This window comes from Rutilus rutilus, assembly GCF_951802725.1.
Source record: "Rutilus rutilus genome assembly, chromosome: 20".
NCBI classification, from domain to species: domain Eukaryota; kingdom Metazoa; phylum Chordata; class Actinopteri; order Cypriniformes; family Leuciscidae; genus Rutilus; species Rutilus rutilus.
The window spans coordinates 12,996,515-13,015,117 of record NC_140225.1 but is presented as its reverse complement, the minus strand read 5'-3'; the positions used below and the strand labels follow the sequence as shown (position 1 = coordinate 13,015,117).

The following is an 18,603-nucleotide window of genomic DNA, read 5'->3' as shown; positions in this document are numbered from 1 at the left end:
TTAAAAAAAATAATCGCTACTGAGTACTGATACTGAGGATACTATTCTGCCAATGTTACCTGGTTTGCGCCAACAATATATTAATAACTGATTTTGTTGATCAGAGTATGCTTTTTCTCGTGAGCTTTATTTTTCTAAGCATTTTTTTGCATGGTAAAATAAAACCTGTTGCTGTAGGTTTTGTTGCAATACACAAATCTCTCCCCTCTTTCATTTGTACACTTATTCAGTATGTTTAAGCCTGGGACAATCTCATCAGTAATCTTTACATCGACAAAACCTGCTCAGTATATCAGTATGCGATGTACACGCTGCTAATCTTGTTAAATTGGCCTCATGAGCTCATGATGCTGTGCGGTGACTGTACCTTCCCTCCACTATAGATCTCCAGACTCCTTACGCATAGAGAAGCTGTTGGCGCTTTTGCTAACAAGCAAAATCCAGTTACTAGCCACTCCTCAGAGAGCCCAACAAGCCTTCGTAGGAACTCAATGATGCCAATTAGCCGTATCGTCTTCTTGCCATTTTGCGTAGCCTCTAAAAGTGTGCGATCCAGGAGATAAAGTCCCTGCATAGCATGCCTCTCAATTATGTCTTTTGTTTCATCACAGTTGAATCACCATCTGGACCAGTCCGTTCATTAGCTTTTCCTGTCTGGACAATTTCACATTTTCCTTTGCCAGCTCATGTTCAGAGAGGAGGCTTGTTTTGATTTAAAATAACTGTTTATATTTTTATTGGTGAAAGTCAATTGATTTTGCGGTTGTGATACCAATTTTGATTTAACAATACTTATTTGAGATGCTTTACCGATTTCGATATAATTAGTTTTTGCTAATATTTAATCATATTAATTCATTCTAATACTAGTTCATTGTTAAACTAATATTGATTTTCATTAGATAAAGTTGCGGTTAGTTAGGTTTTATTTTTATTTTAAGTCGTGATAACAAGAAAACCTCTGCAATTCTGAGAAAAAAAGTAATGCAACTTTATAACTCGCAATTGCTAGTTTATATCACACAATTCTGTGAAAAAGTCCAATTACCTTTTTAATTGTTTTATTCCATAGTGGAAACAAGCTTCCATACTGAAGAGACACCAGCTCAAGTCAATTAATTTGGCATATCTAGCTTAAAGCTTCAAGTTGGCATATTTAATACGTTTTTTCAGCAGCCTGTCAGATGGTGATGTTGTATCCAAACGTAAATGTAAAGTTCCAGATATGCTGTTTCTGTATGAAAGGACACACGGTACTGTATTTGCTCAGATGGAGTTTGTTGTAAGGATGTCCTTGCATTGCTTGCTTTGACCTGATGGGGGAGTTGTCTTTCCAGTTGTCCCTTATTTGTCTCAGCAAGCATATTATATTGCGACATCTGTTCCCTAGTAATGTGTTTCAAGCAACCAACATGATAATCAGTTAAAAAGGAAGTCTCACCATACTCTCCACAAAGTGTTTAATTTGTACACATTGTGTTTCTGAATTGCTAGACTCAAGTAACAGAAAATTAACAATTTAGGTTCTCGTTTTAAGGGGACTGACATGAATTTTTTTCTTTGAGATGATGTCCTGATTTCCTTGTAATGGTTATTAAGAATTCCATTCGGAGAAGATGGAGATGCTGCAATTATCTCTCTGTGGAGGAATGTCTGTGCTTTTTTTTTCTTTCTTTTGTCATAGAATAATATCTTTATCCAGTATAGCAACACCATAACAAATGATGTGTTTAATCCAGACAGAAAGATGGTAAGCATATGTTTAGTCTGTTTCCTTTTAGTCCCAAGAATATTCATAAACCACATGTTAGTCATCTCCGTTCATTATGTCCTCATTATTCATGGAATTGTGTATATGGAATTGTTTTGCATATCTATTATTGTTTTTTCCCATAATAAAATAAAGCTAAATTTCATATTTATTAATTTACACATTTTGTGTACATATTCTGTGTGGAAAAGTATTTAGTAAATTATCAGAATTTCTTCCAGTCCACTGTCCAAAAGAATGTAAAAAAAATGTTAAGTGACCGAGTTTAATAAAGTGGATGGGTAATTGTGTTAAATAGTCATGATCTCAGAATTAATCTAAGTAATCGTGCCATAATCAAGCAGCCCTACTATTGGTCATACATATTATTGACTGACAGGTGGCTTTCAATCTTTCAAACACTCATGTGTATGTGGTCTTTCTCTAATGGAGTATGTAAAAGTTTTCTTTGCTTTAAATTGCACATGGCATTGCTTTTCATTGCAGTAGTAAAGCGACGGGTATGACCTTGTGAAAATCACATCAGGCTCCAATCTAGCGTTCTATCAGCGTCTTATATACCTGACAAGCTCAACTGAAAGTGATTGTCATGCTCAGGAATGGACAGAAGGGATCTGGCTCAGGGCCACCGCCACCATGTTTCTCATCTCTCTATTGGCTCTCTGCAGCGCTGTACACTGACCCTCAGCACGGCGGCCCTCTACGCCACTTTCCTGCTTCTGACTTCTATTTCCTGCCAATTATCTGGATCACCAACATGGCTGTTGTGGCGTAATGACTGTGCCTCGTTCTCTCTGCCGTTAGTGAGCTGTCGTGGCCGATGTGTGTTTCTGTAATGGCTTCTCATGGCCATGGAGGACAGAGACGAGACATTACCGGGAGTGTCTCATTAAATGAGCATGAAATTGAAAGCTGGTTCCCATCTGACAAAGAGTTTGCACTGAGCTTTTATCTCCAATGATATGTGGTTTGGATTTCACTTGATAATACAAAAGCACAAAATGATTGTTTTATAGAGTTTGTATGTTCAATCGATTTGATTTTCAGAAGTGTCAGAATTGCCCAGAAAAGGCAAAAAATAAATAAATAGCCTAAATAACGGAGTACTTTCCTGGCTGTTTCATGATATTTGTCAAACTCTGGCTTTTGGAATAATATTAAGTCACCCATTACTGATAAGGATTTTTTTTTTTACTGGTCCTGCCAACATTTGCAGTGTCCCCACTAGAAACGAAACAGTATGAACATTTCATATCACCATTATATTGACCAAAATGATCATGGATATCAATATCACGGTATTGTTAAAATGTGCTGGAAATGTTCAAAAAGTACTGATACACTCACTGAAATCATTTCACCAAGTTTTATGTCGCAAATCAACAAACAACAAATAAAATTAGCAGCACTATGGATTTTTTGTTTGCATAAACATTAAAATAACATTAACAGCAATGGAGGAATTTTAAACAAACAAATTATTGGATGGTAGACTTGCAACAACATGTTAGGGTATTACATGCTCATAAGGTTTTGACAAAAAAAGTTTTTTAAAATGATAAACCTCACATTTAATTTAATTTTTTTTTAAATAAATAGAATCACTTAAAATTATAAATGATAGGCATTTTATCTGCTCCATAAACAATTGTACATATGCTACCATTTTATCCGAAATGTTGAGATTTGTATAATTTCATATACTGTTTAGAATTTACTAAACATATTTGGTCTGATTTTCGCATTGGTCTGAACAAAAATGGCAGACAAGCTGAATGAAAATGTAAATCCACTCTCCGACAGTAGGTGGCACTTATGAAACTACAGAAGTAGAGCTGTTTCCCTGGTAACCTCTGCGAACAAAGCATCGCTTATAAACACTACTTTAATAGGCTTTATACTGAGAGAGAATGAAAAGTGAAGTGACGTAAAGGCCAAGGATGACAGCCCATACTTGGAGTTTGTCCTCTGCATTTAACCCATCCAAGTTAGTGCACACAATTGGAGTATTGAGTAGTGAACACACACACTGCAAACCGTGGACACACACACGCGGAGCAATTTGGAGTTAGGTGCCTTGCTCAAGGGCAACTCAGTCGTGTTAAACCAAGTAAATGAAAAAAATTTGGTTTTGCATTACCAGTAACACAAAAAAAACAAAACAAAACCGATAATTAAAAATGGTCAAGCTACTTTATTGGCCTACTTGAGAAGGATTACTCGCATGACCGTTCTGAAAACCCTGGCACAAGTCTTGCCACTCTTCATTTGAGCTTTTTTTTTTTCTTCTTCTTTTTTTTCTACACTGCTGAGCTTTCATCCTTTTTATTCCTCTAAATCCATGAATGTCGTCATTTGATACATTTGTTTTAATGAAACAGTGTTGTGGAGTTGGATGGTGGATGATTTAGTTTTAAAGGTTGTGTGTCTGTGGTCATTGGACTGGAACATTTGCTGCCTACGCTGCAGTTTCACTGCAGTCTCGATAGCTTGATCATCCTCAGACCTCCACGTCTCTTCATCATTGTCTCCGTTTTGCTTCAGTTAACCGATATCCTGCCACTTTAGCGGCGAAGTTGATTTATGATCTTGTGGTAGACATGTTTAAAAACATTATTTACTGAAAAAAAAAAAAAAAAAAAACTCAGATTTGTTTTGACACAATATCAACTACTAAAGAAGACTTTTGCACTTTTTTCTTTTGTGTTCATTCGGTTTGGAAGTAATAATTTTTTTTGTATATTTTGGGCATCTAAAAGTCTTTCTGGTCATTGGGTACTTTTTATTACCCTAGGAATATTATGTGTTTTGCTGTTTGGATAAATTCATAGTTCATGCTCCAGTTATTGACTTTTTTTTTTATTTACTTTACTGCATTGCTGTAAAATTACTTTAAACTCTGACCCTTAATTTATTTTTAATTAAATGTTTTTCTTGTAGATGACTGCACGGTCCTTGCCAGCGGTACAGTCTGATGAACGACTCCAGCCTCTTTTGAGCCACCTCAGGTAATTGACGTCATTAGAAAATGTTCATCACTTCTTACATAAAACTATATTCTTTATGGCATTGTGATTAATACAGCTGCTACAACTGAAGGCAGTAACTTTGCACACATCCACATGGGGCTTTCCTTTTTTGTTTCTTTGAAAAATAATTTCATTAAAAACATTCACACAGTTGTTTTTCAATTTCCTTGGCCTACTGAGGACTGATCAAACAGTCCACTCAAGGCCAGCCGGCACCCACAGTGACTCCAACTGCTTTTCTTTATCTCTTGCTCGTTTCTATTCAGTCTATTTCATTAATGGTCTTGGTACAGTCCCATTATGATGCACCAAGTGTTTTCCTCAAGTGAACCTGGGCTTGCATTTTGGCTGCAGCCAAGCGGGGATACCAATGCAGATAAATACTGGGCCTCTCCGTTATTGGCCACGTCGCCTGCACGGGCAACCGTGTCCCTCCACTTGCTTGCATGAAAGGAAACAATGGCAGCATTCCCAGCAGTCAATTCATTTGCTTTTTGATGGACTCTGAATGAGAGCATTTAATTGGATGTGTCTTTAGAGGCGACAGTTGTGGCTGCGGAGGATTGGCTAGTAGACTCTTTTACTTTTTGTCAGCACTGGGCCGGCCAGATAAGAGGGTGTGAAGGGCCGGCATGGAGCTGAACAGTGAAGGAATGTGCAAAGAGCAGGACCTGGAAATGCTTAATTATTCGTACCATCACACACAGCCTCAGTGGATGAGGCACTGTTTGGTAGGACCAGCTTTTGGTTCCTTGCCACTGTCCTCTTTGGCTTTTGGCTTGCTTAGATGGGGACACTTAATATTCAACAATATTATTGATCTGCCTGCATTGACACCATTATATGAGAACTGAACTGAGCTGGATGATGACATCACTGTTTTCTCCAGAGCAGCTATATATAAATATAAATATAAATGAACTAAATTAATAACTTTTTTACAACAAAAATGAACCATCACTGAACTTACTTAAGCTGGACTATGATGCTATTTTCTTTTAGATCTGCTGTACAGCAGAAACAAACTTTTAACTAACTTATAACTATTTTTGTCCCCAGTATTAAGATAAATACTACTGTTCAAAAGTGGTGTTAAGATTGGTGGTAAGATATATTTTTTTAAGTCTCTCGCTTACCAAAGCTGCCTTTATGCTGTCCAAATACAGTAAAACAGTAATACTGTGAAATATTGTTGCAATTTTGTCAAAGCTACATTTGGTTCTAAATGAAGGATCTTAAATGTGTTGGGAATACAAATGTCTAGTAATTTTTCTTCTGTATTATGAGAGTGAGATGAGGGCGTCTCAAAAAATTGCATCAAATTATATGAAATTTGATTCAGTGGTAAAAAATGTTGCTTGCCTAAAAAACCCTACTACTGTGTGTTCACATTTTGTGTGCATAAAAATGTTCCTTAAACAAAGTTGCCTCCAACTTAAGCCGGGGACACTCTTAACCACTGTAAGGCCGATTATGAATGTAATTTGATACTTACGACTGATCATGCCCAAACGCATCGAGTCAGAGACTTTTGCGTTCAGTCGGTTTAAAATCTGTTCAAGTCGGTGAAAAAAGTCTGTAAGTGTGTTCAGTTCAGTCTTAGAATGTTTCAGTTAGTCGGTAAGTGTGTCCCCGGCATTAGATTCATCAATTTTATATCATTGTTAAGCAGGCGTCAGGTCTTTATCTTGCAAAATCTGTATTGTTTCAAGGTATGTCTTTTGCTGTGCAGTGTTTTATGTTCCTTCACCAGAAAACAGGAATCCATTTGAATAATGTTCGTGTTAGTCAGTTTTCTAATCTGACCTTGTGATTTCCACTGTGATTGGCTCTCATCATTTGTTCCCTTATTCTTTGTTGTAGCCATGCCTATGTGGGTCAGGACTATAGCACTCAGAAGAACATTGGTAAAATTTCTCTGGATCAGATTGATTCGGTAAGCACTTAATTTATTGATAAAGTTGCATTATTTCTCTAAATGTATTTATCTATCTGTATATATGCATGTATATGGATGCAAAGCAATATTTAGCAAAATTGTGATGCATAAAATGTATTTGGTCTCAGTAGCCTGTACCACTGTTTGCTTTATATTTGGCACTTGAGACTTGTGCTCAAGTTAAAGTTTTCCTTTTCCGGAATTCTCAGGTTACTAGGACAATTGAGCATGTCCTACTTTAGTGGTTGGAGTGCATGTGCACAGATGTTTCTAAGGAAGAGAGCTGTCTGTGGAAAGATCTGCTCTGTATGTGTATGTGTGTGTGTTTCTGTATTGCTGATGTCATCTCAGGGCCAGTTGCTGTTCCAATTAAGTGGCTCATCAGCACATGCAAATTTTGTCCTTCATTTTTTGCTTTTACTTGAACATTATCGGATGCATTGAAATCTCTTGTAATCAAAGCCTTTGCATTAAATCAAAGGCGTTTTTAATCAGTGCCTCTGTTTTGAATACTCATTTCAGTATTTTACCACATCCTAACCAGGTTCGATAAAGCTATTCCATGTAAATGTGAGTTTTTGTACTAATAATTTCTGACACATAATTGTACATTTACAATTTCTTTTGATTGTGTCATGGTCGTTTCGTGTTCACAGTGGACCTGTGATCTCTGTGTTTGTTGTATTTTAGGTGATTGATTGCTGTCTGCACATTAAAATTGGCAAATTTATAAAATGAGCCATTTGCAATAACCACTCTTCTTTTCTTCACTTCCACCAGCTCTCGGGCAAGTCCTTTCCTCTGTGTATGAGGCATCTCCACAAGGCACTGAAAGAAAACCACCACTTGCGGCATGGTGGGCGCATGCAGTATGGCCTCTTCCTCAAGGGCATTGGTCTTACTCTAGAACAGACCTTGCAGTTCTGGAGGTCAGAGTTTGTCAAAGGGAAAGTCGATGCAGACCAGGTAACTCTTCAACTTCAGCTCGTACTTCTTCACATTGTCCTGGTTTTCCGCTGGCTTTCGTCCCCTGACAGTTACTTTAGTTGAATATTTTTTTGTTTGTAGCAATTCTTTGGTATTGCACTTTTGATTCTGCTGATGTCATTCTCTTCTTCATCCCTCAATAACTCTTAAGAGGGTCACTCAAATGAACGAGAGAAGATATTAGAAGGCCAAGTTATTCAGCTCCCCTATTCTGATTCTGGAGATAATTTGCCACCCTTCCGTCGTGTCTTTAATTACAATTCTAGAGGAACATGCCAGATCGTATTTTTTGCGCATGGTACATTAAACAAGAAAATTACACTCCCAATCTTAAACCGATGTTTCCCTCCTCCCTGTGCTCTGAAAATGAATGCTTATTCCCAACTGATGCTCAATCAAGGAGAAACAAATTAATTTCATGTCCTTACCTGAGAATGGCTGCCCTTTCGGGCAAGGTTTTGATGCAATCATCAGTCTCATGAGAGCTCACTCAGTACCGGCTCAGAATCACTTATTACTAGGGCTGCACGATATATCGTTTTAGAATCGATATCGCGATGTGTGCATCCGCAATAGTCACATCGCTGGATGTGCTATGTCAAAAGTAGGTGATCGTAGTTGATCCGTACAGACCAGAAAAGCATGTGATTTTAAAACATTCTAGTGCGAAAAGATGCAAAAGAAAACTCAATTTGGAACTTGAGTGCTGTTTTCTGTGGGAATGCACAGAGCCGCACAGTCAGAACGCGAACACAAAATTCCGTTCTCTTCCATATCTATTGTGCTTGAACGGACACACATACACGCACAATTATGTCTTGGTGAGTATCCTCATAAACAGTCGCTTATGGCTTACGTGAACGTAAACAATTGAGAAAGAAAACAGATGTGTGTCATTATATTGGATCTGTGCATTTTGTCTTAAAGTGACAGTAGCCTAATATTCCTGCTGCTGTCTGTCATTAATGTTAATCATAAAACAAAATACAAAGAGAAAATCCTTTTTGTAACTTTAACAAAGATTAATTATATTTAATGTATACAGTGAAGACTATGCTGTGTTAATATATATTATTCAATTTCTGTTCCTGAATACTGTTAAACGTACCTGAAAAAAATAAAGCACTGTTTATGTTATCTGTATCTTTGTTCTATTGTATTTATCTTTACTTTATCTTCACTTTAAGAGTTTATGCACGGATTATGCATGCGTTACCTTTCTGAACTATCTACGTTCCAGAACTGACTGTGTTTAACTGAATACTCGCCAAGACGGTCATTTTGACATAATTTTGTGTGTATTTGACCGTTTAAGCGTAGTAATCCATTCATTTGGGGACTTGCGATCTGTTTAAGAGGCAGTCTAATGTGGGTATGTGCCGCTTATATAGATCAGTGGTGCGCATGCTTTTTGTTTGAGTGCGAAACCTGTGGGAATCAGTAAAATTGTGCGCAATACAAGCACTATTTAACCAGAGCAAATGAGACAAGTGAGAGGGTGTGTGTCATTTCGTCGTCAGAGAGAAAAGAGTGAGAATGCGCTGCTGACGTTATTGCCTGCACCTCTGGCCAGAAGTGTAAAGTCCAGGGGTCAGAAAGTAAAAGTCCTGCCATATGTTTATTCCACCCATAAACTCAGCCATCTCCTGGCTGAAAAACTGTGCTAATTAGCAAATCCAGGTGATTGGAACAAAATACTGAGGAGGACTTTTGCTTTCTGAACCTGGACTTTACACCTCTGCCTCTGGCAACAAAACGGAAACTCCGTCCGGTCACCGGTCTGGGGCGTTCATGCAGAAAATCATCCGATTCCGGTCCCTGGCATATCTGTCATAAAGCGGCCAATCGTGTCTTGTTAGAAGACTTGGATTAAAACTGTTCACTCCACGTAACACTTAAGGTGAAGTTTTTTAAGCCTTATGATATACTTAGGAAAATGACAGTTAAGGGGCTTCATAAGAGATTACTTGAGTGAAAAATAGACATAGGTTTATTTTTAAACCTATAAAAATAGAAGGGTTTATGTAGTTTTTTCTAACCTAAAGAAACCAAGTAACACTTAAGGGTTATTTTCTGCAACACCCTTAAGTTTATGGGAAACCTAAGGGCAATATTTAGGGAAAATTACAAAAAGCTGCTTTGTACAACCGGGCAATGAACTTTGCATATTGGCAAACTGACCAACTTGGTCTTCACTGGTCCTTGTTCTGTATGGACATAAGGTGTTCAGTTTATTTGTGCAGGTCTTAAAAGGTCTGTCAATTTGCTTTGATTGTTTGTGAACATTTTAATATTATGGTTCATCTTGTTTCTTATTTATTCTCATCTGAGAACAAGGAATATCTTACTGTTCCTGTTATCGAGCTGATGAAATGCTTACCATTGAGAATTTGTGCCTAAATGTTTTCCTTCGTTTTTCCCCCCCAAAGCATAACAGATTATTTTTACAGATTATGATACATCATCTATATTTTAATATTAGCAGTTAATATTCAGTAAATGTTTGTACTAAGGCAACAAGATTCAATTTTACCACTACAATGAATGCAAACAAATACCCTGAAACGTTTTTTGCTGTGTTCTGATGAATGCATTATTCATTGGTAGATACTCAGTGGGTGAAGTTTAGCCCAGCTTGTCTGTTGAACAATACAGTACTTGGAACAACATGATAGTTTTTTATTCTTTTGCAATTGAGGTGAATATCAGCTTCTGAAGTAATCTAAAACGATAAAGCCACATAATGGATCTGTCCATTTCTGCATTCACTTGGTCACAGATGAATGGTGGGCAATATTCTGAGACATCATTGTGTAGCAAAACGAGAGAAAATTTAGGTAATTTTCAATAGAATGGTAGAATGGAGGAAATAAGAGATGTTGAAGTTTACTTTGAAAAGCAGTGAAAGAAGATCAAGAGGGACAGACAAAATGGGAAATGTATTACCAAACACCTCTGCAACGAAAAGTCACAATATAAAAAGTGGTTAGTCACAAATAACCACAAACAATAAAACCACATATAGCTGGACTTTCGTATTTTAGAGTGAAATTCTTAAATAGTAAAAAAAAAATCAACCAGTCATGTTGAATTTTGACGTTTATTGAAAATGTTGAATCTTTTCGAGTATTCATACCTTCATTCATACCAAAGGAAAACTTAAGAAAATAACTGAAATAAGTTTCTTCAAATGTTAACTCCATTGGCAAGATGTAATTGAGTGCAACAGGTTTCCATCCACTTTTTCAGCAGCCTTGGTTCTGGAAATAATTTTCCCATAGAGATTTTAAACAATTCTTTGTTAAAGCCAGTGGTGTACAGGGGAAATGAAATGTTCTGAAATGAGGTGCCAAAGTCCTCACTGGTTCACATAAGTTTTCAAGTCATTTCAAATTTGAATGTGATGTGACAAAAACTGGCGATAACAAGAGGTGGTATTTCTTGTGTGAAAACGGCAATAGCCTAATCCTAGTCCAGCAGAGGCATTGCCTCCTCTCACTTGACTTTTCCCCATTCTTTTTCAGCTATGGGAATTTGATTGTAAATTCAGCCCTATTCTATCAAACCCATGGATGGGGTCTGTTAAAACTCAGGGAAGGCAATAGACACCCTGCCTCCCGCTGTAACTTTAACTGCTTTGTGTCACTGTTGGACAGTTTCACTTTATAAAAACGAAGGATTTATACATTTTTCAGGGTCATATTTCATAATATTTGTTATATTTTGTACTATGGATTATATTCTTATAAAATGTTTTGAGAAGGCACTGCCTCCCTTGCCTCCTTGGAGGAAACGGCACTGGTTAAAGCTTTATAAGCCATGAACCAAACTAGCCAGCTACAAGGCGGATCACAACATTACAAACTTGTTTGATTTTCAAAGATTCTTTGCTTCTGGACTGTGTACTTAACATCTTTAATGAAATGAATAACTACAATCCCATGACGCAAAATGACATGCAAATGACTTGATCAAATAAAAAATGATGGAGAAATATGTAATTATTCGTTTAAAATGTACATTTTTAGATGTAGAAACAATACACAAATATGGTTGAAAGCAGCGATTATCAGGGTCAAGCGCAAGAAAACAATAAGACATGCGAACATGGCTGGGAGTGTCAGACCAACTGCAGCAAGGAGCAATTAAAGACATTTTAAGGTGATTTAAGGCAAAATAGCTGAATAATACAGTAACTAAAAATATGATTTAATGGATTATCACTTTCGACCAACAGGTGGCGCAATTACGAAATGTACAGTATGTGGTGTGGTCAGAGTGAGGTGGCAATGACACATACAAAGTTTGGTGTCAATATGTCAATTCATTGCAGAGATAAAGCCTGAATAGTCATTTTGGCATCATGCCTCAACTTTGCTATTGGCAAATGTTTTGTAAGCGCTAAATCACAATGCTTACCGTAAACCGTAAAGCGAAACCTAGCATGTTTGGTATCGTTGGACTCGGCAAGGATTCAGAAACCTAAGGAGTCAACCACAACCAGAGTTATAAGCATTTTAAAAATGTAATGTACCACTAGGTGAGCGTTGTGATGACATGTACAAAGTTTGGTCTGAATACGATAAAGCGTTGCGGAGATACAGCCTTACGTCTGTTTTTGAAAGCACTATGTAAAATTAGTTTGCACGGTATTTGAGCACGGTTTGACGAATCGACATGAATTCCATAACTTTTTGTTGGCATGATCTGAAGAAGATCTGATTAAATTTTCGTAAAAATCGGAGCAACGGCCTAGGAGGAGTTAGAAAAAGTAGTTTTTTTCGGAGAATTCAAAATGGCGGAAAGATTTTCATGACGGAAAATGCAATCGAATCATCGCGAGCTCAGGAATCAGAGGAAAAATAATTTTGTTTCTAGCCCTTACAGTTCAAAAGTTATTAGCATAAACATGAGTGCAACTTTGGACAGTTGGTGGCGCTAGAGGGATTGAGTTAGAGACTCCAAATTTGCTATGGTGACATTTCAGACTGTCCACTATCAGTGTGCCAAACTTCATAACTTTTCCGCAAACGATTCTATGGGCTGCCAATAGACTTCCAGAGCGGAGGAAGAATAATAATAAGAATGCCAACGATTTCAATAGGTGCCTACGCACTTTCAGTTCTTGGCCCTTAATTACAGCCTATACACAAGGAATTCCGCTGTTGAACAATTATTTTAATAAAAAGTAGAAATAATGTTGACTGATGGCTTCAACAAAAGCGAATGATATTGAATAACAACTAATGGCAGGTTTATCTTTGGTATCGTTAAAAATAAGTTCCCCTGTGGAGAATATGAATGGGATTTTTACTTCTAGAACCCGACTGCTGTATATACCCACTGTATATACCCACTGTATTTCATATACTCCGTCTAAATTCATTAGATTTTTTTCAATTCATTTTTACTGACCTTTTTTTGATCCCATTCCAGTATGTAGATGAAGTTAGTGGACACATGCCACCCTACATGTAAAGACTAGTGCCCCCATGCAAAGCAATTACATTTTCTTGTGATATAATGCCCTGTAGCTGTGTATTCAAGCGCTATCCCAGTTCTTGCTGCTTTGCTTCCACACTTGCCTCCACAGCAGTAGCTTAAAATAGGACTCGCAGGACAAGAATGGTTAGCAATGGCTGGCCTTCAGAAAATCAAAATCCAGGCCAATTTTGTTATATTAAAAGTGCTGTGGCACTAGACAATCTGAAATTTCTGTGCTCAGTCAAGCGGGGAAATCTAATATTCATATCCTCTGTTCCTTGTTCTTTGTTTTTGTCCTTGCTCTTAACATGTTCCCTAAAGCAAAATTCAAGTACAGATATAGTGAGCATAGAAATGGATGAGTAAATTTGGATGGGAATGCCAAAGTAGTTTAACCCTGCGATGGACTGGCTATCTGTCCAGGATGTTTCCCTGCCTGTGGCCCGAGTTGCTGTGATAGGATCCAGCATCCATTTACATTACAGTTCAAAAGTTTGGGATCAGTAGATTTTTATTTAATTTAATTTTACTTTTATTTCAGCAAGGATGCATTAAAAAGACATTTCATTTTTTTTTTCATTTTATCTTTTCAAATGAATTGTTAAATGTTACTAATAAATGTTATTTTGAACCTTCCAAGAACCCTGAAAAAAGCACATTTTCCACTAAAATATTAAGAAGCACAACCATTTTCAACATTGATAATAAAAATGTGTCTTGAGCACCAAATCTGCATATTAGAATGATTTCTGAAGGATCATGTGACACTGAAGACTGGAGTAATGATGCTGAAAATTCAGCTTTGCCATCACATGAATAAATTGTTAATTTTAAATTTATTTGTAGCGCTTTATTTTTATTTATTTAGACAAATTGTTTTTTGCAAACCTTTCACAGTGTCCTGTCTCTGCTTAAAGATGAATCGCAGAACATTTTGCCATGCTACACTCCCAGCACCAAACATGCTCGAGTTCAAAGAGGTGCTTTTACTTTTAATACTGCTAAGCCACTTTCACAGACTCAAAAGCAGTCAGAGGGTGTCCATTTACAAATATTCTTTCTCTTAGCCGCCAACCATTCCTCTGGAAGAAGTCAGGAGGTGATTTCTTTTTTTTTTTCTTTTTTTTTTCTTTTTTTATAAATAAAAGATCCAGACAAACACATTCTCTGGTGGTCACGCACCGCCACTCGCAAAAGTGCCCCATTTCCAGGGTGGCTGCGTCCCCCTCAGTCTGCCCTCTCAGGTGGAACTCAGTCCACCCACTCACAAGGAACGCAGCCTTCCTTACGAACCAGCGGATGGCGGAGTCTGTGGGATGCAGGTCACAGCTCTATGAGTGATGTATGCGAGGTGTCAAGGATATCAGACTGCACAAAGCTCCCATTAGCATTCCACTTTCACTAGCAAATAAACAACCGTGGCAACATCTCAGTCTGGACCACTTGTTTTGGTAGTGGATGTGGGTGGTCGCAGATAGACTCATCTATGCGTTTCCTTATGAAGCAGTTTGTTCAATGTTGTTTTGCCTTTCACAGCTTTCTGGTCCTTTCTGCTTTAGCATGCGTGAAGGGATGCTGCCATTTAGATACACTTCTTGTTAACGGTAGCTGTATATCCAGTTCAGCTTTTATGCACCCCCTGATGAGTCAAAAAGAACTCTGGTGGTTTGATAAAATCCTCTTTTTTTTCTCCTTTGGTCCAGGGGTAATAATGTGCAGTATGTTGCTTCGCACTTCAGTTGACAGTAAAGCAATAGTAATCATGATAAATAATTATGATTATAATTATAGTACAAGCAACTGCGTATTCACCTGACAGCATTCTGCATGCAGCACCAAAATGGTTTACACACAAAATATTGTCACGAGTCATTGATTTTTGGATGAATAAATTACTGTTTACCCCGTGGCTGATCTATTTGATTGCTGCTTGGAGCGAGGAAGCCTTATAGCACCTGCTACATATCAGTGGCATGGACTTTGTTTGGTGTCTCATTCATGCAGAGGGCCGGAGCCAGCTAAGGGCAGGCAGATATGGCCTTCCATGCTCCTCTCTCGCTAAATGGTTGCTGTTAACATTCATTTTGATTGAGTGAGCACAATGTGAGGTGCACCAGGGTGACGCTCATTAGACTTGCTCACACACATCCATTCTCCACTGCCGAGGGACACATCTTGAGCACAAGATATTCTACTGTTCAGCCATGAGGAAGAGTCTGGACACATACATGTGGCTTTATTGGCTTATAATGTGTGTATATAATCTATATGTGTCATATTTAAGGTCTTTTCACACCAACACAGATGTTCAGTATGAAAATGTGGTTGAAAATCGTAATGCAATTCACTCTCTAACAGTAGGCGTCGCTTATAGAAGAGTAGAAATACCCTGAAACACAAAGCACTGCACAGGTTTGTTTCTGACAGCTACTTGTCATGGAGGAGGGAAGTCAAACTGTATTTACATGTTTTCATAACAGCTGTGCAGATTTTCCTATTTGCTGTGGTGTTTATTAATCAACACCAAATTCAAGAGTACATAGAAAAGAGAGCTGGATTCTGGATTCTTTCTTTGCTATTCACTGTCAGCTGGAAAAATAGTCATAGTCATACACCTTAATTTTTAAACGCGGAAGTAAGCTATTTTCTGTGAATGTGCGAGACTTCCGGTTCATTAGCCGCTATAGGGAAATAAAGATAATAGTACTACTACTGATTCTACTACTAATAATAACAATATACATACAATGCACTAAGGATTGATGAGCTGCTGGGTTCATGAATATTAATCATGTTGTCAGCGTTCGCTGGAACTGATTTGCTGAAATCAAAACGGGGATGAGCGCCAGCCAATGAGATTGCCGTTTGCGCATTAGTTTCCACCCACTACCGCTTGTTCTTAAAAGCTGAATAATTCCAAATGAACTTTATTTTGACAGGAAAATCCAACAAAGAATATCGTTTACATGTAGCACGTCGATTCTGCGTGGTATGTAAGGCTCTCTCGCTCTCTCTCTTTGCGTCTGTGTGAGAAACAGCGCACTCAGCAAAGTGATGGCGAGTCGTGCGCCTTCACACTAGAGTTTACAGTACATCAAATACAGGTACACTGCGCACAGATCGCTTGACGGAGTGCAAAACTCTCATCAGTCAGTCAGTGTTCAGCGAGTGAAAATATATCTGTGCAAGACTTATGTGCCTTTAACACATACTGGCGAGTAAAATCTGAGCATTTATTAGCCAATGGCTAATAATAGACATTATTTAGTCGCCCAGAGTGAAGATTTAGTTGCTCCTTGACAAAACACCTCGATGCAAACCACAATCTGAGACAGAGACTAAATTATACTTCCGGCCACAGTATTTCTTGTGTTTTACGATTACAATAAACCGGTTTAACTCAAAAACAATACAATCAAATGTTTGCAGGATAGAAATGACCCACAAGAGCCAATCTGCGGGTTTGATATTGTTCCCATGTGGTGTCACAGAATCCACAAGCTGGACTTTCTGGTGCTGAGGCCACTGGTGAAGAATAATAATAAAAAAGCATCATGGTTCAATTAAATAGAAATAGGGAGGTGCGAGATGCCCCGCTCCCAGCATCCATCCTTTAAGCCCCCTCAGCATGGGTGAATAAGCCAAACAGTGATTCATGCGCATTAAAGGTTACTGGCAAAATGCTCAAACGTATTGTAATTACCTTTGTCTTTTCGTGGAATATTTTGCATGCTAATGCTCTTTTAAAGCAGATTATTCACCCCATGTGAATGTTAAATGATTCAGCGCTGTGTAAAGACTAAAAATGACTAGACGTACTTTAGAGAGAATCGAAATGACCTGCTATGTAATTATTTTAAATGTTACGCATCCTTAAAGCAACTCATGGCTGGATTCTTCAGACAGCAAAAGCTTTTTGTTATTGATTAAAGTCTATAATCAGAAGACAGAAGATCTCTGGAGAAAAACAAAAGCCAGTTTTAAATCTTAAGTTTCTCACTTTTGTCCTTCCTTTTTGAAGTTTGTTGAATAAAATACAAACAAACCTACTTGTAACTAGCTAATTAGTGAGGGAATGAATATTTCAATTAGTGTACTTAAATAAATAAATAAATATAATGAGGGACAGTTCTTTAATCATCCTTAACAGGGGAGCATTAAAATAAAAACAACACCATTATAATAATAAATGTATCATAACCAGGTTCAATGCAGTAAAGCTACGAGATTAAAGATTATTGCATATAAATCTGAGTTTCTGTCCTAACCAGCCATGGCAGAACATTTTGTCGAGTTTAGACTATTTCTGTGACATTACATGGGATAGCCCCACCCACTATGAAATCACAATAACAACTGGACCCAAACATATGTATCTAGAGACCAGAATGATCTGAGGAACTTGGTCCACTGAGCAACCGCCTAGCAACCACCCAGAATACCTTAGAAACCACATAGAAATACACTAAAAACACCCAGAATACCCCATAAATCGCATAATACAGCCCTGGTAACCATTCACAAAAATGTTCACACCAAGACAAATGTTCAGTGTGCTAAATATTTTAATTTGAATAAACAGCTGTTAATGCAACGATACTGACCGACAAAAACATCTGCATGTCAATGCGACACTTTTTTTTTTTTTATCCACCTTATTTTTCACGTAAGAGTGGGTGCAGTCATTTGTACATTTTATGTGTCTGGCTTCCGGTGTCGTCCGCTTCGTTATTTTTAGCTGTACAAAAAAGCTTGTTATACTGCTTGATATTGCAAACTGGTATTTCTTACCCTATTATTTTAATGTAGCGTAAACACGCTGGTTTGTAGCGCTAACAGTTTTACAATTTACTGCACTTTGTTATTCTTAATAATAATTACTATTATCTATCTCTATATATATATAAGGGGTGGAACGGTACACGGAAGTCACGGTTCGGTTCATACCTCGGTTGGTTCAGACATCACGGTTCGGTATGAGTTCGGCACAATGGAGGGAAAAGCAAAACAAAAATGCAGAAGGCTTGTGCATGTCTCAGGCTGTACCACCAAAGGAAAATAAATTACTTAAGCCTTGTATTTTTTAAATAAGTTTTTATTAATTAAGTAAAGGCATAGAACCAGTTTATTCGTAGTGCACTGACAATAGTTTTATATATAGTTAGTTTATTAATTAAATTAATAAAAAGACCTTGAGATATGTTTGGTAATTGTACCTGAATGAATTGAAAATTAATTTGCTACATTTCAGATTAATATATTTGTTTTCCTTCATTTTAATTAACAGTAAAAACTTAAACACTTTGCAGTTTGAATGATGTCTTGTATAAACAAAATGACGGAGTATGTTTTTAGGTTTCCACTGTTCGATCGTGCCCGCGCCTCACACACAC

The 18,603-nt window shown here is 37.5% G+C and overlaps 1 protein-coding gene across 2 annotated transcripts in view; it reads left to right on the top strand.

Annotated features, from left to right (window-relative positions):
• Window positions 1-18,603, top strand: part of prim2 (DNA primase subunit 2) — a 67,141-nt gene that overhangs the window by 24,642 nt on the left and 23,896 nt on the right. For both annotated transcript variants that reach the window (XM_084390603.1, XM_084390604.1), the window contains exons 8-10: window positions 4,712-4,779; window positions 6,664-6,736; window positions 7,520-7,705. In XM_084390603.1, the coding sequence (XP_084246729.1) occupies window positions 4,712-4,779; window positions 6,664-6,736; window positions 7,520-7,705 (327 nt within the window). The remainder of the gene's footprint in view (window positions 1-4,711; window positions 4,780-6,663; window positions 6,737-7,519; window positions 7,706-18,603) is intronic.